Below are 24,274 nucleotides of genomic sequence, written 5' to 3'. Positions count from 1 at the left end.
AGTACCTTTCAGGACATCTTTGCACGTGATTATTTTTCCTGGATTGCTTTACTTTTTCCATCACAACAGGAATAAAACTTTCCCTCCTCCCCAGAGTCTCTAGCCAGCAAGAAACCATTGATTATGTTAATGAAGGGGTATTTACGTTTTTATGTGAGAGACTGTTTTATATCTAGTTCCTATAAATGTCCCTTGGATTCTTAAGATTCTCAAAAGTAAATAATTTCTTTCTGTTGTCAAAAGTATATCTGACAAAATGAATTTTGATTTTAAGGACAGATAGGTAAGGAAACTAGCTATTGTGCAGGTAGAAAATCTGTGATTAATTAAGTGCTCAGCTTGTGGATGTGACCACAATGAATTTGTAGAAAGCTGTAAATAACGTCAAAGATTTGTGAGCATTAAGTTTGTAGACAGCAGGAAATATTTGAAAGCCAAAGTAGGATCAAATGTTTGGGTAAAAATCATGGTTATAACTAACCACAAATCAAGTGAGAGCCATTAGAATGTTGTTTGTTATCCTGTGGTTGAATGTAGATTCTCAGCATCACTCTGTTTACTTGTAAAGCAAATGAAGGTTAGGCTGCAGCCCTGAAGAGGCACGAGACGTATTTTAATAAGACAGGCAGGCTATACTGTCTTTGTTGCATTCTACCTTTGGAATTTTTCGTTCTGTTTGAAGGCTTACATCTCTTGCTTTACAAGAAAAAGGCATGGTTCCTCACTGTTGAACACCCTGTTTATTTTGTTTCCACCAGAGGATATGCATCACTGGACTTAGTGTTTTGGTTTTTCCATGTTATGCACCTCATATGGTAAAATGCTTAAAACACGGGCTGTGTGGTATAAGTTGTTTGCTGGTCTGTTAGAGTGTTAGGAAGCACGTACGTTCTAGTTCCCTTGGGAATCAGCAAAGCTGAAAGCACTTCCTGGAAATCTATATCATTCTTCTGATTTTCAGATAACTCAGGTGAATGAGGTGTACTTTTTGGAGAGTAATGTACTGGCATGTGGTAGCTATTACTCTCTAGCAGTCATAAAATCTTGATGAACATCTCATTTAATAAAGACTGTCATAGTAAGACAGTTAGCAAAAAAAAAAAATCTTTGTTGGAGTTCAGGCTGTAAGTTCATGAATGAAGGTTCAAGGCTTTAATAGTGGCCAAAGAAAGGTGGTATTTTTATCCTCAGCTTTTTCATGTTAAGGAGGAGAAGGCCATCCAGCCAATCTCCAGGCAGCCATGCAGAAGCTTGGCAAAAGTTGTGTTTAGAGAAAAATTAGGGTCCTCCCTGAGCAGAGAGGGGAGAGGTGCCACCTGAATGCATGGGGCAGCCAGTGGGTTCACATAAGGATTAAACCTTCTACCCACAGGGTGTTCATACAAATACTGGTTTTCCAGCATGTGCTGTATAAGTAGCTCCCACCCTTGGAAGAACTTGGGTGTTTTTTTCATCTGCTCTAGGCAGTATCAGCTGGCTTTTGGAGACTGGAAGGCAGTTCTCCTCTCACATTGCCCTGCTTTGCTTTTGTGTCCCACGGAGGACTTGAAGGGCAGGGTGCTGCGATGCTTGGGCACAGTCTTAGTTCAGTGGCTTGTCCGCATGCATAGACTGTGCCAAAGACAGTTCTAAGGGACCTTCCACAGCACATTGTGAGAAAGCTGCAGCTGAAACCAGGAGCGCTCCGTTGTGCAGGTGAAAAGACATGGCAGCGAATGTAGTGGTAACACTTTATAATTAATGATTTCACACCTCCAGGGCAATCGGGTAAGGGGAATGGCACATAGACTAGCATATAAACAAATCCGAAACTGTATAAGGAATCTGCTTGATTAAGAAGGCTGCAAGAAAAAAGATAAAGCTAGGAAGTGCGGTTCTTCTGCCAGACTAAATTTCTGCGGGTCAGTGGTCCCTTACTTCTATGAGAAGAGGGAGAGCAGTACAAGAGAGTCAAAATGGTATTAGAACAACTGGAGCAGCAACAGGACTCCCCTGCGATGTGATTTCCTAGTTCCAGAGCTGGAGCAGCACAGTGTGAACTTGAAACATCCAAGTTAGAACTGGAGGAACAAGGCTTCAAAGTGTCAGCAAGTATCAGAAATGGACAGTCTGGAACAGCAAATGTAGGTACACAAAACTAGCCGTAATTCCAAAAGATGAGGAGCCAAAGCTTTCAGATGTGGACATAGTACATGTTACTGATCAAGATTCCTCCTGCCGGGGGAGAATGATTGAAAAAGGAAAAATGAGCTGCCCTTCCAGGAGTTCTACTTGCAGGTGGTTAATAATGTTGGGACTTACTGCGCTCAAATCAAGTTTCCTTATAGAAATTCTAAAGAGGGAGGCTAGAATTTAAACACCAAGCTAAAGAAATATTGCTGGTTGTTTAACTAGTCCAGCCTAACACCGTTAATGACTTTGTGGGTAAACTAATAACTTCTGGAGTGTGTCAGATGTTCATTTGATGTAAATTGCCATAGAATCTCATAGATGAACCGCCACCATTTTATTGTGGCTAAGTATGCATTAAGGTGCAGAGTTTTGGTCATTTCAGTCAGACCATGAAGGTCTGATTTTACTAATGTTTATCTTAAATTTTATCCTGTGACATTTAACTAGGTTAAACTGGTCTGAGAAAAATTTCATCTTTCGTATGTCCGAATTGTTTTTTTACTATTCTTTCCTCAGTGTCATGCATCAAACCTTTTTGATCACAGTGAGAAATTTAGAAGAATCAGATTACTCAAAAAGCATTTGAACTTGGTGGCAGATATATATCGTAATGTTTGAGTTAACTTTTCCTTTAATTAAAGCATATTGTTCATCATTAGTTCTAGGTGTTTGATCTCTGAACTTCTGTGTGTTTGTGTTTTGTAAAAGTATGTTCACTTCCTGCTGTGAGCTTCATACGTTAGCATATTCTGTTTATAAAGGAAGGTACACATGTTTAAAGGGAAGAATATGGACCCCGAAGTGAAATCAGCTGGCTGAGCTGTATTATAAACTGGAAATTGGAGTTCTGAGTGAATAGGTTGGTACTACTGGTTTGTAGCTATAATGTGTATAAGTAGACTAGTCTTTCTTTTTTTTCTCTCAGCTCTTCTGTTAGTTCTAGGGAAAAAAATATGGCATTAATTGGTTAAACAAGTACTAGTTTTTCATGTTGTATGAAACAAAGTGCTAACTGCTCATCTGCAGAAAATGAGCAGTGAGCTGTTCTTGCCAAACATCCTTGGCCTTTCTTAGTGTTTTGAATTTTGAGTTTATTGTTTTAAAGGATTTTTTTTATTTTTGTGAGATGACCTTGATATAAATTTGGCTCTGAAAAAAGAATGCACAAAACTTCCTTTAGAAACCTGGTATTAAGAGAATAAAAGCAAGATCTTTGCTTTTAAATACATTTGTTGCAGTTTAAAGAGTACATGGCTTTTAATTCAAGTGCATAAATGAAAGTATTTCAAATCCCGTATTTCTTAGAGGCCTAAGTGTGGATGTCTACCTTTAACCAGTTTGCATCAAGTTTACTGCCTGTTCCAAAATGACTGTGTCTCAGGGAACTGTCAGCGAGAGGTAAAAGTGGAAGTAATAATGCATCAGGAAGAACCATTGCTAGTGGATTGATCCAGCTATCAACAGAAAATATGTAGAAGGAAGTGATGCAGATCATCATCTAAGCTGTCCAGTGGAAACAATTGGTAACTGGTTTTGTTTTAGTTTGAACATGATTCATTTTTCTGTAGTTTCATGTTTGTTTGTATCGTATCTGTGGTATTTTTGCGTTTCTTCTTCTAGAGCAGGCAAAGGGGAAAGAGAGGCCTGGGGAAGAAGAGGAGGAAGAACAGGAAGAATGCTTACTAACGTTTCAAAAATAATCCTGTATCAGATGTGCCAGGCATAAACAATGTTCTTCCTTAGCAATGACCTTACTAGCAGGGAACCCTCTCTGGTCATCGGTAGATCTTTACTCTGAATTTGGAAGAATTCTTGCTTAAAGTTATCCAGATCGTCCTCCTGTCCATATGAGCAGGAAACCTTTATTTCTCTTGAGTCAAATGAAAGGTACTTTCTATGTATTCCAGTTTGGACTTTTCTCCACCAAGATCTTAAAAGTACAGTATTATCATCACATTGGGGAATCACCACATTGCGTGAAAATTTGAACAAATAAGGTGCCTTGTGTAGTTGCTGTGATACTGATCTGACACTTCCATACATGAAAAGTTGAAACCGCAAATAAATAAAAAGGAAATACAAATAACTACAAATATACCAGTGATATTCTTATACACTGGTGAATTTCTTCATATTCATTTATGCAAAAGAATGGTTTAGGTCAGTAATCTATCACTGGAGACAGTGGAGTTCACTTCTGATTTCCATCGAACTGCCTTTGTGGCTGCAAACAGCAAGTCCTGGCATCTTCATGCCTCAGTTCAGTGAGGGCTGATGTAATAACTCCAGTTCATATCAGTACGTAAAAAGAGATTTTTTTGAAGACTCTGGAGCCAAATACTACAGGCCAAATTTGTATCTGTGGCAGTTAGCTAGAAGCAGTTGTAAAAGTTTGTGTCTAATGGTTATAAGTGTAGCTAGTAATGATTACTAGATTTTTACCTCCAGTCTTGTCATTGCTTTGTCATTTTGACCCAAGACTTGTACTTTTTGTGACAACTCTTTAGTATAGAGATAGTATTTGCTTAGTAGGTGCAAGATGCTGACATCGACATACTGCAGATATAAGCCAAAAAATCTATGCTGCCTTTCTCTAACACTATTAAGTCACACAAGAATCTTAGTATTTGAACATAGTACTGATGTTAATATCTCCTTAACTATCTGTCCATCTATACGTGGAAGTAAATAATGTTGCTCCTTTTCTACCAACCTAAGCTCTCATTCAGTGTGCTCAACTCTGTGTACATAAAGAAAATTTTCAAAATTCTATTTATCAGGAGTCTGAGCCTTGCAGAGATCTAGAATCTCTTCTCAAGCATGCATGCAGAATCAAGCGTTATGAGGATGGGGAAGAACTCTCATTTAGTGCTCCTGTCTGTGAAATGTTTGTTGCGATCTAGTCAACATTATGTAAAATAAACAAGAATAAAGCTTTAATACGTTTTTTTTCTTCAAAAATATTCTTAAACTGTATAGACATCTCCCACTCTCAGGCATATTTGGAGGTTTAATATCATCCCATGTTCTTTCCTTCTTCCCTTAGCTTTGACCAAGTTCAAATTTTATTTTTAATTAGTCTTCATTAGTCTGAGGTACACTAACAGCATTTCATAGAATCATGGGATAATTTTGGTTAGAAGGGACCTCTGCAGGTCATCTGCTACAAAATGCTCAAAGCGAGTCCAAATACATCAAGTTGTTCAGAGACTTGTCCAGTTGAGTTTTTATGAGGATTGCACAACCTCTGTTGGCAACCTGTTCTAGGATTTGACTGCCCTCATGATGAAAAATGTTTTCTGTATATATAACTGGAATTTCCCTTGTTACAGCTTGCATCTGTTGCCTCTCATCCTATAACTATGTGCCTTGCAGAGTCTGGCTCTGACTTCACTGTACCCTCCCATGAGCATTAAGATCTCCCTGGAGTCTTGCTAAACAGTCCTTGTCCCTGGCTGGTTTGACGGCATTTTGCTGGACTCACTCCAGTATGTCGATGTCTGTCTTGTACTGGGAGTCCAAAATTGGACACAATATTCCAGATGTTGTCTCTCAAGTGGCAAATAGAGGGGCATAATCATTTTCCTTGATCTGTTGACTGCATGCTTGCTAGCACAAGCCAGTATGCTGCCAGTTTTGCTACCAGGGCACACTTCTACTTATGTCCAACTTGCTTTCAGTAGGACCCTTTAAATCCTTTCCTTCAAAGCTGCTGACTAGCCAGTCAGCACTCAGCGCTGATGTGTGGGGGTTATTCCATTCCACATGCAGGACTTTGTATTGCCTTTGCTAAACTTCACGTAGTTCTTGTCAGCCCATTTCTTCAACCTGTCAAGGCCCTCCAAGGGCCAAGCCCTGCCCTCTAGTGTCTTGACTTCTCCTGCTAATTGGGTATCATCTATGAACTTGGTGACGACGTGCTCAGTTCCATCGTCCCAAGTCATTAAAAAGATGTTAAATAGTATTAATCCCTGAGGGATGCTGCTAGTAACTGGCCACAAGTTGGATTTTGTAGCACAGACCACTATCCTTTAAGCCTAGAGTTTCACACCGTACTATCATCTACTTACCATCTCCATCTTTCTCCAGTTTGACTATAAAAATACTATGGGAGACAATGCTGAAGGCCTTGCTAAAGCTTAAGGTAAACAGCATCCAGTGCTCTCCACTTGTCCCAAGAACCAGTCATTTAATCACAGAAAACATTAGCTTGACCAGGCATGAGTGGGCCCTGGAAAATCCGTGGTGACTGTTCTCAATAACCTTCCTGTCCTTCATGTGCAGGAAGACTGTTTTTTAGTGTGAGGGCTGAGATGAGGATGACCAACCTCATTGATGCATTCCAGCTAGTCCGAAAGACTTGCGCATATCCAGTTTTGTTAGCTACTCCCTTAACTTGATCTTCCTCTGCTGCGAGTAATGATTTGCTCCCATAGATTGAGTGGGGCTCAGGCACCTGGGATGCCTGAGGCGAAAAGTTCCCAGTAAAACCCAAGGCAAAAATAATATCGAGTGCATCAGTCCTATATATGTGTCCTCAGTGGGCGTGCGTTTTCCTGAACCTTTCATTTGCTGTCTCTGCACTTGCGGAAGCCAACTCTTAACTGCTGTTAGAGAGCTCAAAAGTGCTTCAGCTGTGAACTCACTCTGGTGCTTTGTTTTCTGCTTTTGATTGGCATGAAAAATCAAAATCCAAATGAAGTTGAATATTTTCAGTCTTTAAAATAACCAGCTTCTGTAAACTTACTCTGATTTTGATTTGAAAATATCGGAAAATGCTCAGAATGATTCTTCCTTCATATGACTTAATTTTCTCGTTTTCAGTTTTGTGTTCATTCTTGAGTATAGTAACTGGTGAATTTAAGTGATGTAACTCCATATGAAAATACGCACAAGTGAAAAGGGTAGGGTATAAACTTATGTTTTCTACACTCAAAACCAAAAGTCCATGAGGTTATCATTTAAAATTTTTAGGCAAGTAAATTTTCTGAACTGCTGATTGTGAAGACCATGGCATTGACATAATTTTGTGTTGTCAAATCCATTCGGAGGCCAACTCCTATGTCTTTACTCATCAGATTTCCAATTGATGTCAACTTTGAAGTCAAGGAGGTTGCTGTCTTTCTCAGGAAAGACCGCAGGATTTGACTTGAAATATTTATTTATGACTTGTAAATGAAGTCCACCTGGTCTCCAGACGAGGAGAAGAGATGATGGGGAAAAAATCAGTTCAACAAATTTCTCTTTTGTTTCAGTTCTGTGTAATATTCAGTTCTTTATTTTAGCTTAGAATACCTCCCAAACCAATAGAAATAGGATTTACTGGTAAGATTTAGGAAAATATTATTGATAACATGACCTCTCATGTTGTAGAGACCGATTTGAAAAGAGGAGGAATATGAACTTTGCATTTAGTTATAAGCCTACATTACTAGCTTTTTTTCTTTTCTTTTCTTTTCTTTTCTTTTCTTTTTTTTTTTTTTTTTTTTTTTTTTTTTTTGGTGGGGGACTTTTTTACATTTTAAATTCACAAGGATTGTAAGTGCCACCTTGTGGACAAAAGATTTTATCTCCTATCTTGTTATAAGATACATTGTGGTAAGGTAAGATAGTTAAATTTAGTCTCACATTCTGAGACCCAAAATATTTCAGTTCCGTTTGTTGTGGTGATTGCAGGATTTTGATTTCCTCTATCTTTCCACTCTTGTTAATTGATACTCTGAGACTTTGAACTTCTAAATTAAAATCTTGAGTTTTTTGTAGGAAATCTCTGAAGTCAAAGAGCGCTTTACCAGTGACTTAAATGGCTGTGAATAAAACTTTTTACAGTTGCGTAGTGTCAACCCATCTATGGAGCTTTTGAAGTGTGAGAACAGATTGTAGTTGACTGTTTTTTTTTCCTAAAGAACAAAAGCATTGTAGAATGAACGCAAGACAGATGTGGTCATAGATGTCAGTCAACAGAATCTTTTTAATGGGAATAAAATACTTATTTTACAGCTTGAGTTCTCTTTGCTAACACAGAATAAGGCAAAAAAATTTTGTAGTGTGAAGTTAATCTTCTAATTTTTAAAAACTGCTAGTCGTAAGATTAAGTCTTACTTGACAACTTTTGTATTTCTTGCTGAAGTATCTTTTGCTGGTCACTATCAGATCCTGAATGCTGAGTTATATGGATCCTGGGTTTGGTACAAAGAGCAATTTCTCTCTTCTTAAATGACATATGAAACTTTACTGAAGAACTGTAAGTAGGCAGAAATCAAGTCTTTAAATTAGAAAATTTCCTCCTCCCCTCCCCCCCCCCCCGCCCCTCCCCAGCTCCTTCAGTCAGGAGTTCTCTTAAGATTACCTGGTAGCAATGACCAGATAGTCCTACTCATATGAAACAAATAATGTCCTCTTCTGAGTAACGCCCAAGGCCGTAGTTGCACAATCTTCCAATTTTGTGGTGAGCTGGTGAGCACCTATCAGGGATAGCATTGCCAGTCGGCTCTTAAATGTGTTACACTCTTGCACTCTACTTAAAACTTCTGCAGTGCTAGATTGCAGATCTGGGTAGCAAGACATGAGGTGGTAAAGGTCTGAAAATAAGAGATTGGACAACATCTGAGGAGTAAAAGGTGTTCCGTGATTTTGCCTATGAGATATGTGTGCTTTCCACAAACTTCTGCATTTCACTCTGAAGGACTTCCTAATAGGAACTGAGTGACTGGCTCTGTGGCTTTGGGTTATAATACTCACTTGAGGTCTCAGAATTGAAAACTATTTGAGCTTCCTTTTTCCATCACTCCCAGAGCAGGCAAAATCATTTTGGTTTGTTTGCAAGGAACTTAAATCGTATAGAATTTTAGTGCTTCAGCATATATTTTCCTTGATGCTGCTGTGAAGTCAGCACTTCTGGCAAGAGTCGTTTGTTGAAATAGGGCTAAAAAGATTGCTTGGAGCCCGGATGTCAGCCTAGTCAATGTTTCTGCAAGGCAAATATATGTGTCTATTTGAGAGCTATAGCCTGGGGGCCTAGCATGTGTCCCAGTAATGTTAAACAGTATGACCCTTCTTCTAGGAATGTGAAACCTTTCAAGAACCTTTCTAGTAATGTAAAACTTTTCAGGAACCGTTTTTAATTGAACTCAGATCTTCTCACATTTCTGAATTAAGAGTAAAAAAGCAGCATTTTGCCTGCACTTCAAAAATTATGTAGGGCCTGCAGGAGCAGTTACATTCTTCTTTTATTTTCTTCTTTTTATCACACATTATTAAGGGCTTCAGGACTGTCTAGGTTTTGGATGTCTGTTATTGGCAGTGTTACATAATGACATACAGCAAAACACAGATAACATCTCTAGCTCTCTGATTTTCCCCTGATTAAGGTGAAAATTAGAGTTGTGTATTTTCTGCTTATCTTGATTCAGTGAGTTCCCGCTTACCTAGAGCCACATTCATTTGCTTATTGCAGGTTGCTCCTCTCTCTTCAGTAAGCAAGCTGCATTGCTCCGAGCAGGAGATGTTTCCCTGACTGGAATTCTGAGTAGTAGGGTGCTTCGACAGAAGAAAAATAAATACCATTCTGGTTAATCTTACCTATGTGTCAGCAGCAAGGGCATGCCTGTCCATAGGGGCAGGCAGACCTGGAGGTGAGTGTCCCAGCAAGGCAGGCGAAGGCAGTGGGCTCGCCGGCAAGAGTGCGGTTTTGCAGGGCTTGAGCAAGAAGGCAGAGTGGTCTGGTGACGCTTGTCGATCCAGATCAGCAGGCAAGTCCCTAGTGATGCGGCAGGTCCAAAGTCAAGCCAGAAAGTCAAGTCAGCAGGTCAGGACAAGGGAGGCACAAGACCCAGTACAGGCGTACCTGCAGCATAGCTCAGAGACCTGCAGGGAGAGCCTGATGTTCAGAGCCCCTTTGGGTGACGAGAGGGCAGAAGGCACCTTGTAGCTCTGTGATTGAAGGCTGGATGGCTGCATTCGCAAAACTGGCCGTGCACCTGGGCAGCCAAATCCTCAGGAGACGTGTGCTCAAGGCCTGAAGCAGGGAATAAAACAGCAGAATCACAACTGAAAAAGAGCTTCAACTAGATGAAAGACAGAGGCTAAGAGGCTTCATCTTACCAAGCTGTGGGCGTGTGGGGTCCTGGGACATCTTCCTAATGAGTGCAGCGCGCGAATTTTTCTCCAGTTCTGCTCTGAGCACCAGATGCATCCTTAGCACTTGAACGATCGAGGGTGCTCGTTGTCTCTTTAGGGAGCAGGAACAAGTACTGAACTGCCTCCCTGGCCAAAGCCCCTTTTTGTAGGCTTACTTTCGTCACGTGATCCTTTCATATTTTGCAATCTAAACTGATTTACTGAAACGTATTTCCTAACTTCTTTTTGACTGCTGTTGGCTTTAACTGAAACTAATCCTAAGCAGCTTCAGCCACAGAACTTGAAACCTAAAATGAGCCAAAAAATACTCTAAATTTGCTTCCTGCTTCTCTGCCGAGTTGTCTTTTATGTTTGGTTTCCCAAGACCTTATCCAAGGCAGTTACTTACCTATTTTGCGTGCATATTTAGGGCTCAATTATTTATGGTGCTAGGCAATATAGACAAGATACATTTTTCTCCTCTCCCTTTATTCTAGTGTTAGCATATTTTCAGTTGCAGTGGAATCTAGTCATAGTGGCACACATGATTCTCCACCTCTTCCCATTCTCACTGACAGTTTTTCTTATCTTTCGCAGTGGTGTTTTGGCATGTCTGTTAAACGACAGTGATATTTTCTGGAGGCTAATAAACCTTCCTGCCTTTCTGTGAGATCAGTGAGGGAGGAATTGATTCAAATTTGGTCTTCAAATTGAGAGCTCTAAATAAAAGGATCTTCTCTTAAATTTGTATAAGAAAATGCTAAACAACCATGAGCCTTATCTGTGCTACTTCTAAATACAGTCTTACTTAAGTATTTGTATTTGAAAAATAATGGTGGATTAGCAAGGTTCAAGTTCTCATCTCCTCCTTCATTAAAGGTGGATGTAGCGTTTGCTAAGTGCATTTAAAATTTGTATCAGTTTCTTAGAGACTGCTAACATAAATCCTGTACTTGCAGTTGTTTTTGTGTGAGAGAAAATTGAAAAAAGAATGAAGAAATGAGGCACGTTTCAGTTTGGTCTCAGGAGCATGTATGCAAATTTTGTTTCAGAAATTACAACCAAGTTCTGTACAGAAGGAGGAACAAATATCATCACTAAAAACGCACATAAAAACATCTCGGACACACTGAGGAAAAACGTCGTTAACTTGTGAGACAGAAACGTAAGCATAGTTCTTAAAACCTTTGAAGATAAAAACAAACCTGGGTGTTCTGGAAGAACACCCAGAAATCCAAAGATTTACTACTCTAACTTGAAGCCTTTAATAAAGACTGACAAAAAATGTTGCTTATTATAAGTAAAAAATAACGTTTGCAAGTGTGAATTTAACATTGAGGCATTTGCATTGTTTGGCAAATTGGGGTTGATAAAATGAATCTCTGGCTCTGCTTAAGGCTGTGATGAATCCTAATGGAAAATGCATAAAAGAGATTGAGGTGTGTTGTGAAGCAGCCACCAAAAGGTTTTATGTCAAAATTACTCTTCATATGGCCTGACTTTTGGTAGTTGCCCTGGTGAGCTGAGGTTTGTTTAACTTGAGATAAAGTTGGAAGACTAAGGAATAGTTTTATAAACTGACTGCAAAAATGAACGCCACAGAAATCTTCAGAGTTCAGCACCTTTAGAAGATACAGGCAAAGTGTTGTCCCTGTGGAAGCCCTTTAAGTTACTGTCTGAGGGGAAAGGGTTTGGAGTTAATCACGCGCTGTTTGTGGTACAACAAATCTCACAACTGCAAATTGAAAATGTTCCACACTTAGCGAGAGCCGTGAAGTAAACTGATTTCAGCAAGCTATTCCTGGTGAATCAAGGTGAATCAATCCAATAGCTTTTGTAGAACGACACTTGACTGGCAACTGAAGACTAGAACTAATGCTCGTTTTCAGACGTATTTCTAGGTCCAGCTCCCACTGATTTCCAAAGAAGTCTTTCCACTGATTCCAGTGGGATTTGGATGGAAGAGCAGCTAATGTAATACAAATGTGTTTTTCCACAAAGCGGATATTGTTGGACAAGCTTTGGAATATCTGGCCTCTTACCAAAAATCAGGCCTGGGTTGTTGGTGCAAATGCACCCTGAATATAAAACACAGGGAATTAGAAGGGATCTAGATGATGACATTCTTACTAACCCTTTTAAAGCTCCCTGCCTGTCTGATGGCTCAAGAACTCGCTGCGTTGTCTTAACTGAGTGCCCGTGAGTGAGACATTTTATATGAAGGTCACTATCGTTTAGCACGATTCTGCTGCTAGGGAGCTAAGGAAGAAAAAATCCAGTGTTCATCAGATTTTATATCATGAGGAGGAGTGGAGTATTCAAAGGAAAAGACTGGACACTTGACTTCCATGTGCTGGTAAGAAAATGAAATGCTGAAGTTTGGAGCTGAGGAACTTTATGCTGCAGCTGATTTCATTCCCGTGTGACTTTTGAATGGGAAGCTGTAAGAGGAATCTGTTTAAGGGCTCAGGAGAAAAAGCAGGGAACTCCTGTAAAGGTGAAGGATGGAGTACTTTCTAAACGTGTAATGGAACACATTGCTGTATTTTTTGGCAACTTCTGAAATAAGGTATCCATAGGGTGCCCTAAGACTCAAATCCTGGATGTCTGGTAATTTGGCAAGCTCTGAGCATTGTAACCACAAGTGTCCTAGCGTGGAAGTGGCCATATGATAACAATAATTCGTGGAAGGTGATGAAGTAATATTTCCAGTTTTTAATTGTCAGCAGTTTGTGCTTAGTTACATGTATATACCTTTTTCTTTTAAGAGTTCTTACTTTTCTCATGCTACGGTAATCAAAATCCCTTGCCCTGAGGCTTTTTAATTCTGAATGACAGTTTCATTGCTGGCAAATGAGTGTCTCAAAATACACCAGACTATCTTGCATCAGTTCTGTCAAAGGAAGGGAATTTCAGAATCAGTGCATGCATGTAACATTTAATCTCTTTGTAGATGTTAAGCTATATGTAAAGCAGAGCTCTCTGTTCAAAGACACTAACTATAGTTCTCAGAAATCAATACAGGTATGAGGAAACAGAAGAGGCAGTATTTTCCGAAGGCAGTGCATAACAAAATTCAAAGAGCAGACATTGAAAAGTAGGAAGTTGTTGAATTCAGTCATTTTAATTTCCTTTGTTTATGGGCTTTTCAAATAACGTCTATTTTAAAAATTACAACAAGTGAAGTTAACAAAAAAGACATGAATGCACATTGAATGAAATGCACAAAGTAAACAGTGTGTTTGGAAGAAGTGAATCAATATAAAAATAGTTTTAATGGTTTGCTCAGGCATTTTAGCTTAAGAATTAAAAGAAATGGGTGAACTGACCTGTACTATTTTTAAAAATGCTTTTGCGTTTGCATGTAGGAAATCAGAATAGAATGATGTCCGCTTCGCCAATCAATGAAGTTGAACAAATATTAGGAAAACTATTTTCACATAAAATAAACTGTAGTTTAATTAGTCTGTATCTTGGTTCTTTATAAGTTTTACTTTTTTATCTTCCTTCCCCTCCAGTCGCGTGTCTGACCAATCTGATTAGGTCTGCAGTCAGTTTGAATGGAGGGACTTGAGTATTTTCTGTACACACATGTGACTGTGCGTTCAGAAATACCAAGCTGGGGTCACTAGGTCCACCTCTACTGTATGTTCATTTGCAACAGAGATCTGTCAGCAGCCAGAAAGGGGGGAGAAGGGAAAGCTGTTGAATTGTCAGTATCCTTAAGAATGTAAGTAGGACATCAACATGAGCAGCAGCAAAAGGGAAAGTGAAGGTGGTGGTAGGAGAAGGAATGGCTAAATTTATTTATTTATTTATTTTAATTTCAGTATGTGGTGAGAAAACAAGATCTTGTTCTCAACCTAAGAGGAGACAAAAACGGTACTTAGTAATACAAGGAGTATGCAGTGATCTGTTCTCAGGATCCAGAGACGACTGAGAGGAGAAGCTCTGCGGGAGTTAGATGGCTGCTCCTCCTAAGCCCTCCTTGAGCTGCCAAACATTCTTACGGATTTCGATGAGCTTTACTGTATTATATAGCATGTTCTGAATTTTAAGTACTGAAAGAGCTTACCAGAAAGCATTTGTAAAAACTTTTTGTTACGTGGTTGTAGTAGACATTTATATTGTTCATCACACGTTCGCAGAAGCAAACAATGCTAGCCTATTAAAAGAGCATTATAAATGTACTTGAGCTGCTGTGAAGTGTTGCTCTTGCAGGTACTTGTTCTGTGATCGGAATTTAGTTAATAAATCGGTTGATGCACAAACCAGAAGAGAATTGGTATCGCATTCGCATAGCTGCGTTGGCTCGGCAGTGCTAGGTAAAATGAGACTCAATGTTTTTTCTGTTTTCTGCATCAATGGAGTTTTTTAACTTGGTTCCACTTGCAAAACAATTATCTCAAGGAGTGACATGTTGATAGCAGCTAAACTTAGAGACAAGAAACCAAGTAGCGGTGTAATGGAGGCAGCGGACTGGGATTCATGTTCGGATGGAGGTTGGGGCTCTGTTACAGACCTTCTGTGTGCCTGCAGGTAGTTCAAATAGTCTTATCATCCCAAATCTGAAAAATAAGGCTGCTTGAACTTTCCTTCTTCTGTCCTTGTCTGTGAGTGACTAATCTGTGGCTCCTGAGCAGCTCAGTCATAGTTGCTATGTTGGGAGTTTGTCCTGAGACAGCATCTGCTTTGTGTCTTAACTGTGCCTCTTGAGCATCTGGAGCTTCGCCTCTAGCTGACTCGGATACATGCCTGTATTCTTGAAGGAAATGGTGTGCAGCTTGTCTCTATGCTGTTCAGCTGCCAGCCGTTCCAACTGTTCGTGCATATGCAGTCACAAATTCCTACCATCTCCAGGCTATGCTTTGGCCCTAACCAACATGAAGACTACGGGACCTTGAGTCTTGGCTTGTTAGTGGAATGTCTTCTGTCTTGTTGCAAAACAGAAGCTGATTTATCTTCTAGATAAGTAGTTTTTAAATGAAACTATTACAAAAATATACAACAGCTTTGTTTTTATAAAAATAGAATTATATTCCTCATAACTGGTAAAGTCTGTATTTTAGAGTCTCAACTTCTGGGAAGCCATTTTGCATATTTTAAAAACTGTTACGTTGCCCAAGTGTCTTGGGGGCAGCACTGATTTTCTGCTGTGTGAATTCAGTTGTGCGTATTGCAATACTTGTTGGATTACTGAGGAAATTCCCTTTTCCCTTTTCTGTTTGAAGGGTCTGGGAAACAGACACAGTCGGAGGACTGTGAATGTGAGGAGATACCTGACATGGCAAGCAAAGCTCAAGCTGCTGTAGAAAGTTGGCTAGAATACAGAAAGCTGTTTCTTCAGGTGGAGATGGAAGCAGGTTGAAGATGACACCCTAACAGAGTCATAAACAGTGTAAGTCAGAGATTAGCTAGAAAGTCGAGGATGCAGCATTCGATAGAAAAGACTAAAAATGATAAAAGATTTATTTATTTATTTATTTATTTATCACTTCTGGATTTTCAGTACCTTTCAGCTATACTCTGAATGGCTCTAATATTCCCTTTATTTATGTGTTAGAGTCTTAGCTTCTCCCCTTTTTTTCAGTTAAATTGTTGTTATATACATAGCTTATTGTGAGATCTTTCCTGACTTCCAGCTTTGGCTTGATTGTAGATTTGGGGGTCATTTTTTTGCATTTGAACAACCCTTTTTGAATGGCCATGAACTAATGTGTTCAGGAGAATTTTCAGAGATGAGGGAAAAGCCAAATGAAACAAACATTAAAAGCGTTTGAAATGTTTCTACCCATTTTATAATTGTTTTTCTCCTGTCCTTCTTGGAGAGGCCGTAGTTTTTCATTTATTTTGAAAAGGGAAATTAGGTAAGTGTCAAAATCTTTTCTTCTGCAGACTTTACTCACATCTTGGGGACCTTGAAAGCTTTCCACAAGAGAGGAAAACTGAGAAGGTGGTTCCTGCTGACATGGCTAAAGGTCACTGGAACTTCAGTTTCTCTAAGAGCTTAATTGAGATAGTGAAATACTAAGTTGCTGTTGTATAGTGTTAGAGAGCCAACAAAACCTGAAAAGATAGTGCAGTGTCAATCAATAGCATAACTCTGTGGGAAATTTGGTATGATATTAGAGTCTATAATCTACTTCTACATGCTTTATTTGATTAAAAAAATAAAAGTAGACCAAGGACTACAAGGTACTCCATATTTCTTTTCTAAACTAGTCAAAATCCTATAGACCATCTGGGAGAATGGTAGAAAAGTAATAATTTCTAGGAGAAAACAAGAGATATGGGAGAACTGAGACTCTTAATGTCAGAGTTGTGTTGGCATTGCTGTTCCCATGCTGTTTTTAAGTTAGAGCCTCCTCAACAACAACACCAAATCAGGACGACTGCTGAAGAAGCAGCAACTGCAGAATTTATCCCTGCCATTTTATTACCTAAATTTTTATTATGAGTCAATCATTCCTTTTAAGAAGGAAAGAAACCAGGCTGTATAGCCTGTAATATAGATATGCCAGAATAAAGGCCGTTTCAGGGCAAATACATAGTTTTATGTAGAGATGTACAGACAGACAGACACGCATGTTTCCTTTATTTTGGTTTGTTGCTTATACTGGTAACAAGCATGATGATTTTTGTTCTGCTTTTGTTTTTCTCAGTCACTGGTGCCAGCCTTGCAATAGGTTGCCCTGTAAGATGTTGTTATAAGAAATCACAATGAACTACAGAAATAACAAGATACCTGAGGGGGAAAAAAAAAAAAAGGATTTTTTTAAGAAAAGATTCAGCTCTTTCATGGACTTGAGAAGCAACAGAAAGCATAATAAATACTAGCAGTGTGCTGAAAGGACCGTGTTTATTTGAATCATCCACGACACAACCTTGAAGTTGTTACATGTTCGCAGGTCAACTTTAAAATGTTGTCTTCTTCTTGATTATTTTTTCTGCATCACTTAGTGGCAGGAATTCAAAATAATGACTTTAGTACCAGTCTGCCTTTATTTGTGCTTCAGCTTGGCTTCATTTGGAGTAATGTTTATTCAAAGTGCGATATGTGCAGATTTACAGTATGAATGGTGGAAATGCCAGATCCTGACCTTGGGATCGGTGTGTGTGATAGCTGAGATACAGTGACATACGCAGATCAAGGTGACATACTTGATAATACCAGCTAGTTGACATACATGATAACACTAGCTGGATGATTTACCAGTTAGTATTCCTACATCAAAACCTTCAAATCTCCATCTGACTAAGTTTCAAAATATCTTACCAGCAGTCTTGATTAAAGACTTAAAAATGTGGGCAATCCATAGCATCTCTCGCAGTTAGTCTTAGGAGACTATATGCATTCTACATTAAATTTGTCTGGAGTCATCTGTCCTATTTGGAATCTTAATCCTTGTTTGTTAGTTTAAATAGTCTTTGTAGACTAACTGTGAAAAGTATGCGTAGGCTGTTTAAACTTCTGGCTAAAATAGATAGATTATCTGTGCTGCTTCTTGCTAGGCTCCAGTAGAAACGTCTAAGGATTATATGTTCTCTTTCTTAGGTGCAGGTTGCATAAGAATAATTCTTGTTCTAGTACTTCTCCAGTACTGGAGTACTCTAGTACTCTCCACTTCAAAGCCCTTTGCTAAGTCACTGATTTCCCTGCCACCAACTAAGAATACGACATACAGCCTTGGGTCGTTGCCTTTGAATGCATTCAGAGACATCTCAGTCTGTATGCTGCACAGTCTACATTTCTGTTCAGTTTTAAATAAGGTATCGGAAAAGCTAATTTGTTTTAATTTATAGCTGTTAGCATTACAAATGAACTTAAGTAATAGCAAGTGTCGGATAAGAAAGTTACACTGAATCTTAACAAAGGAACATGTAGACACGCTAACAGGATTCCCTTTTTAAAAAAAATCGATCTGTTTTCCACACAAAGTAATTTGGCAGGACATGTGTGCTAAAATCATCAGTCATTGTACATGTTGGTCATACTGCTTGGATTACCCATTTGCTTTGTTGTGTTTATGTCTCCATATGCAGATTTCTTAATCTGCCATGTAAAGCAAGCATGTTTTTAATGTAAATCAGAGGGCATTTTTACTGCTTTCCGCTGAAGTATTTGGGTAAGTACAAGGTAAAGAGACTGACATTGGCTGGCGTAAGATTTGAAAGACCTTACTTGCTTGCTTGTTAACATACAGCCAAGATTTAATCCTCAGAATTAGATCCAGCAATTTTTGTGAAATACTATCTCTTAGTATATAATCTCTTAGTGTATGATGATTCATGGAATCCTGTTTCTCTGTTGGAAACACATGGTATTAAACAGCTTAAGTTCAAATATATCCAAAATATTATTTTTGAATAATTTGGTACTTTATAGTAGAGTGAGAAAGGTAACTTTAATTTCAAATTAAAATATGCAAAGACATCAACCAACAACGCTAGTTCTTAACTGTCTGGTATTTCATGGTTTTCATTGGATCTGCTGTCGGGGGCATTGCACTACTTGGAAGTATGACCAGAAGTTCGAGAACGGAGGTATGATCAGTTGTGATACTGTTCACATTATAGCACCCTGTAAGACTTCACTACCAAGTATTTCAGAACACGAGCAGGAGGTAAAATGACAGTAAAGTATGTTGCAGTTGCAGTTAACTTCCAGAAATTGCCTGCAATTCTAATAATTAATCTCAATACTTTTATTTTTTCTGTAGTGCAAGAGAAGGAATTGAGAGTTTTGTTCGTTAAATGTATAAGACTGAGCTGTGGTAGCTGCAAGTATTGTTCAAGTGGAACAGCAAATAAAATAGTTCTCAAAAAGCTCAATGTTTTGTGGGACAGTAGCACATAAAATATAATTGGTAATTGCCTCAGCAATTTGTAGTAACTAGAATTTCTTGATACTATATAGGGTTCAAGTAGGTCTCTCAGTTTTTTTTTTTTTAATACCACTGATTTGCTTTTCGTTTAACTTGCTTAGTGGTGTTTTAGGCAATGCACCTTGCGAGATGACTCCTCTCACAGTACCCTGTAGTGCTTGGCTTTACTTTAGTAGAGTGGTGCATCCATAACAGTCCCGACCATTTTGTTAGAATTTTTCGGGTATGTTTAAGTATGACTTAAACATTTTATTCATCTGTCTTCTAACCCCTTGGATGCACAAACTCCAAATTACTTACCGTATTGCAACTTCTCAGCAATCTAGTTGTCAATATAGCTGATTTTTGAAGTTAACTGTGTTGACACGCTGCAACTCAGAACTGTTCCTTTCCTCCCTTGTATGCAGCTAAAACAATGGGAGCAGGTTATTGTCATGTTGTATTATTTATGCTACTTTACCATGTAAATTGCAGTTTTTATTAGAATCATTTAGTACTGAAATTGTAACATCTGTTTTCCATTTCAAGAATCTGCACTTCATCTCTTCAAATGCCTGGCATCAGCCCCATTTTATTGTATACATAGTCCTAAATCCCTATTAAGTCCACCACTGAATATTTCATCCAGATTGTCCATTGTTTCTCTCAGGGGATTTCATTTAAATTAATTTGGGCACAGAATTAGCTGTAATTCTTGACCAGTGTCTTTTGTGCTAACCTGTAACTTAAAAAGGTTTCTTGAAACATAATGCAAAAATTATTTGAACAACACAGATGATGCTAAGATTTCTATACTAAAATTTGAAGATACAAATACTTCCAAGAAAGAAAAAAATAAGCAAAAAGTTGTTTTAAGGGGACAGATACGTTCTACTGCTCCTTTTACTGAGAGCTAAAGAACAGCCTGCAATGGTCCTGTCCAAGAAGTAGGCACAACTATCGCATCAAGTGAGAAATCCTGTTTTGTGGGCAGGATGTGTTTACCTTTGTGTCCGCTCGCTCATCTCTTATTCACGGTCCTGCTATTTTTGCATCTGTAGTAACCATGTTGTGTGAAGTTTGTGATACCTGCTTTGGGATTCCTGAAATATCTTTTACGTGATGAAAACCTGTACTGTGAATTCTTCATTGACAGAGGCCTTCTTTCACCATTGGGACAGAGGAAGAGGCTGCTAAGTTGGGTGTCAGTGCATTGGTACCCATTTTACATCTGAAGCTTTGGAACTATAAAAGGAGCCTGTATCTGAGATTTCAGACCAATCTATTTACCTAGCAAAACTTCTGACCATTATATCCTTTGACATAGTTGAGACTGACCCATGCTCCCGCAACAAATGTTGGAAGGAACACGGTGTGAATTCCAGTTCTGCATCACTTCTTTCCATAACTTTTTTCTTGCTGATATATCACAGTGATACATGATAAGGGGCTTTGCTGCATGTACATGTGCTTAAGTGTAATGAATACCACCACTTGAGACAAATTACAAGTTGGTTCATATTTTTTATGTTTGCTAGCCAAGTGGCAAGGTGATACTTCTTAATTTTGTAGTCATAACTTAGAAAACAATATAAAATATTAAATGACCTTTTTAATACAGTTGTGTTGTACATTTTTGGTTAATTTGTGTTTATTCTGTTTACTAGCCTAGTTCTGCCAGGATGAGTTCTACCATTCCAAAACTCTGAACAGCTTCAAATTACTGTTTAAAAGCAGAAAGAAACCAGAATCAGTTTGCCAGAAAGGTGTTTCTTTCATCCTCCTGAAATTACCCTGGCGCAAGGCCCAGGCCGTTTTGAGTGCTGAGCCCTGGACCAGTGACAAGTGTCACATCCAGTATCTCAGGATCTGTCAGTGCTAGAAATCAAGCTATATACAGCTAGAAAGGGAAGTTCTCGTTGGCCAGTTGGACACAGACTTGCTGTATGACTACTCTTGCCAGGTTTGGAAATATTAGAAACTATACAGTCTTTTTTATATGCCTATCTAAACTGAATTAAGGAATTGTGAATGTTTTCCAGAACATACTAGTTATAACTGGCCTCTTCCTCTGAACCTCATCTATAAAGTCCACCATTTACAGAGATTTCTCAGCAGACAGCCTAATAGAAAGATAGAACATTTCCTTGCAGAATTTTAGTCTGTTAATAAAAACCTGTTCCATAGGTGTGTAAAATGTGTATTTGAGTGCACGCTGCAAAATACATATTTTTTTGCATCTTTACTAGTCATGGTACTATGGTCTCTCATTGTCTGTTACGGATTTCAGATTATTAGGTTCTAGTCTCCGGTAATTCATTCTCTGTACCTTTTTCAGTCTTCCGTGAAAGAGCATTTAAAAATGATGAGCGCTTTTCACAACACAGACTGCTTTCACCCCAAAGTTGAAAGAATTCCAAATACTCCATCTGAAGAACGACAGTTGTCTTGTATGTCCATTAATATTTGATTAAGAACGACATACAAGTTTAAAACAGGTCTGATATTTGTTCCCATACAAAGGAATCGCATTGTACTGATTCATTGTGTTCCTTCTGGCATAAATAGTTCTATTCAGACTGCCTCATAGTAATTCTGCTTTATATTTTATGCAACAAATAAAACAAAATTTTCTGTATTCTCTTCTACTTGCTAGAAGGAAGAAAATTACATTAATGTTTATGGGACTCGATAGTGATGTGGAAGACCATTAAACATTTATGTTAACAATTCATAGCATACAGCACCTCGTACTTGAAAAGGATTTCCTCCAGAAAAGAACTTGCTGGCAGTGGAAGCTTCCTGGAAGTCACTCGATAACATCGGAGGATTCTGAGCACTCCCAACCACATTTCGGTTTAAAAAATGTGTGGTGAGGAAAGTGTGAATCCTCTCAGCAAAATACTTGTTAAGGAGGAAGAGTTTAGAGATTTATCAGTCCTTGTTCACAGCGACCTTAAATTCAGATCACTTCATTTTTTCAGATTGTTTTAGACAGGCATAGGATCATACTGTATGATTTGGTGTAGTGACACTCGAGTGGCAATTACTGTGCTTAACTGAACGTTAAACGTTGTTAGTAAGTATTGTTACATTGTTAGTAAGTTAATACATATTAGTAGGTTAGTTGATGGAGAAGGTTTGTATGGTAGTTAGTATAGTAGTATTTTTAGTATGTGAAATCCATTATGTGGCAAAACATAAAACTATTAGTCATGCATTTCTCCCCTGTAATACAAATGCGAGATGTTAAACCAAGTGTTTCTATTCGTATCCTAAATATTTTCAAAATGATGCAATGGGTCTGCTCACACTAGACCTAATAGGGTGGAACAGGTTTTAGTTATCAGGTTATCTCGCCGTCAGACTCCAAGCGCTTGGCAACCTTCTTCCTGCTCTTGCTTCATGACTACAAACAGGCATCGTTGTCAAGCCCCACAAGATCCTGGCAGTGACAAGTTAGATAGTTTTATCTGTGTTTTTTGGATAGTCATAAGAAAGATACCGGGTGTTAAATATTTATATTGGAACTAAGTAGAATCTGGCTTGCAGTTTAGAACATTTTTCACAGCAAGGAACAAGCATTAGTATTGGGATAGTAAAGAAATAGAGTGACGCCAAGGCTCAAGACACTCCCTATGTTGTAAGTTGATGGTATCAGAAAATTCTTTTCACTTGACTGTTTGCTTCTAGAAGAGACTATGAAAAATTCTTAGCCATTTTTTTCATCCTGTATTTGCAAGTATCTGCAAGTATTTTGTCTGTCACTTAATGTAAACACTTTAGATCAGCACAATACATTTCAGATAAAGTGTGATGGGTTTCTGTTCTACTATCCCAGGTAATGTCCCATTCTTACCTGAATGGGAATAAGAAATTCTTTTTTGCCTGTGTATTTCTGACCTGCTATTTCAAGTAGGGAATTAATCATACAGGTAGGTGGTAAGTATTTATGAAAAGTGACATTTAAAGTCTGTAAATACTAAACAGCAACATAATGAACAGAAATGTTTCAGCAAAAGAACTAACCTCTACATTGTGCGCTTTCAAAGCACAGAAAGTTTGATTCTACCTTTTCCTTTGTGGGTTTTGTTGTTGGGTTATTTTAAGCTGTCTTTTCCAGGGAGGTGTTATCAAGTGGGCCAAGAACAACATTGTGCCACTTTACTGCTTTATGAACAGGACAATAACTAGAGTTTAGATACAGTATAAATACTTTCTAGAAGCATTTTTGTATGAGAGGAGGCTCCGTACTCATTCCTGGAGGAAGTTAAAATGACACTTTATGTATAAAATAGTCCTACCTGTATGGAAAGCCCATTTTGGATTCATAACAAAATGACGGCACTGTTTCACCTCTTTTCTGACTAGCAGCTATAGTAGCTGCATTTTTAAGATACACCTGGCTTTAAGATGAGAAGAGTGTGATCAGAAGTGATAAATGCACTAGTGATCTCTACTGTGTTCTTGTATTTTTGGTTACAGTATTGTAAAGTTTGACATAGAGTGCTTTTAAGTGCAAAACCTGTAGGCTAACTTGAAACTCCCATGTGTATATTTTCTGACCTGGATGTTTTTTATTACTTTATTGCATGGAGGGGAAAAAAAAGGAAATTGCTGATACCTTAATTCATAAAATCTTTTCAGGCTTTATGTTTTCTGAAAGTCATACTGTTCTCAGTTGGTTATGCCTGAAAGTTTGCAATTGTAAGATCTTGAAAAAACTCCATTTTATTTTGCAGAGCATTGGCTGTGATGACTATCTGGGTTCAGACAAGGTGGTTGACAAGTGTGGAATATGTGGAGGGGACAACACTGCTTGCAAAGTTGTGTCTGGAGTCTTCAAACACACGCTAACAAATCTTGGCTATCACAAGATAGTGGAAATTCCTGAAGGAGCTACTAAAATCAACATTACAGAGATGTCAAAGAGCAATAACTATTTGGGTAAGTTGTATCCCAGTGAATGCATTCTTTGTGAGATGGTGCAACTTGGGTGGAGGCTTTCCCAGGTAAGGCCCTCAGAGCAGTGTAAAATAAATGTCAAGAAAAAAAACATTAATTAGGCTTTTTGATAAGAACTAACTATCAGTGTATAATTCTGGTTTGGTCTGGTATGA

At 38.5% G+C, this 24,274-nt stretch overlaps 1 protein-coding gene across 2 annotated transcripts in view; it reads left to right on the top strand.

Annotated features, from left to right (window-relative positions):
* THSD4 (thrombospondin type 1 domain containing 4) overlaps positions 1 to 24,274 on the top strand; it is a 412,524-nt gene that overhangs the window by 310,916 nt on the left and 77,334 nt on the right. For both annotated transcript variants that reach the window (XM_062583614.1, XM_062583615.1), the window contains one exon: positions 23,897 to 24,101. In XM_062583614.1, the coding sequence (XP_062439598.1) occupies positions 23,897 to 24,101 (205 nt within the window). The remainder of the gene's footprint in view (positions 1 to 23,896; positions 24,102 to 24,274) is intronic.

The sequence above is a fragment of the Rhea pennata genome, chromosome 10 (genome assembly GCF_028389875.1).
Source record: "Rhea pennata isolate bPtePen1 chromosome 10, bPtePen1.pri, whole genome shotgun sequence".
NCBI lineage: Eukaryota > Metazoa > Chordata > Aves > Rheiformes > Rheidae > Rhea > Rhea pennata.
The sequence above is the reverse complement of the archived record's forward strand: the minus strand, read 5'-3'. Positions and strand labels throughout refer to the sequence as shown.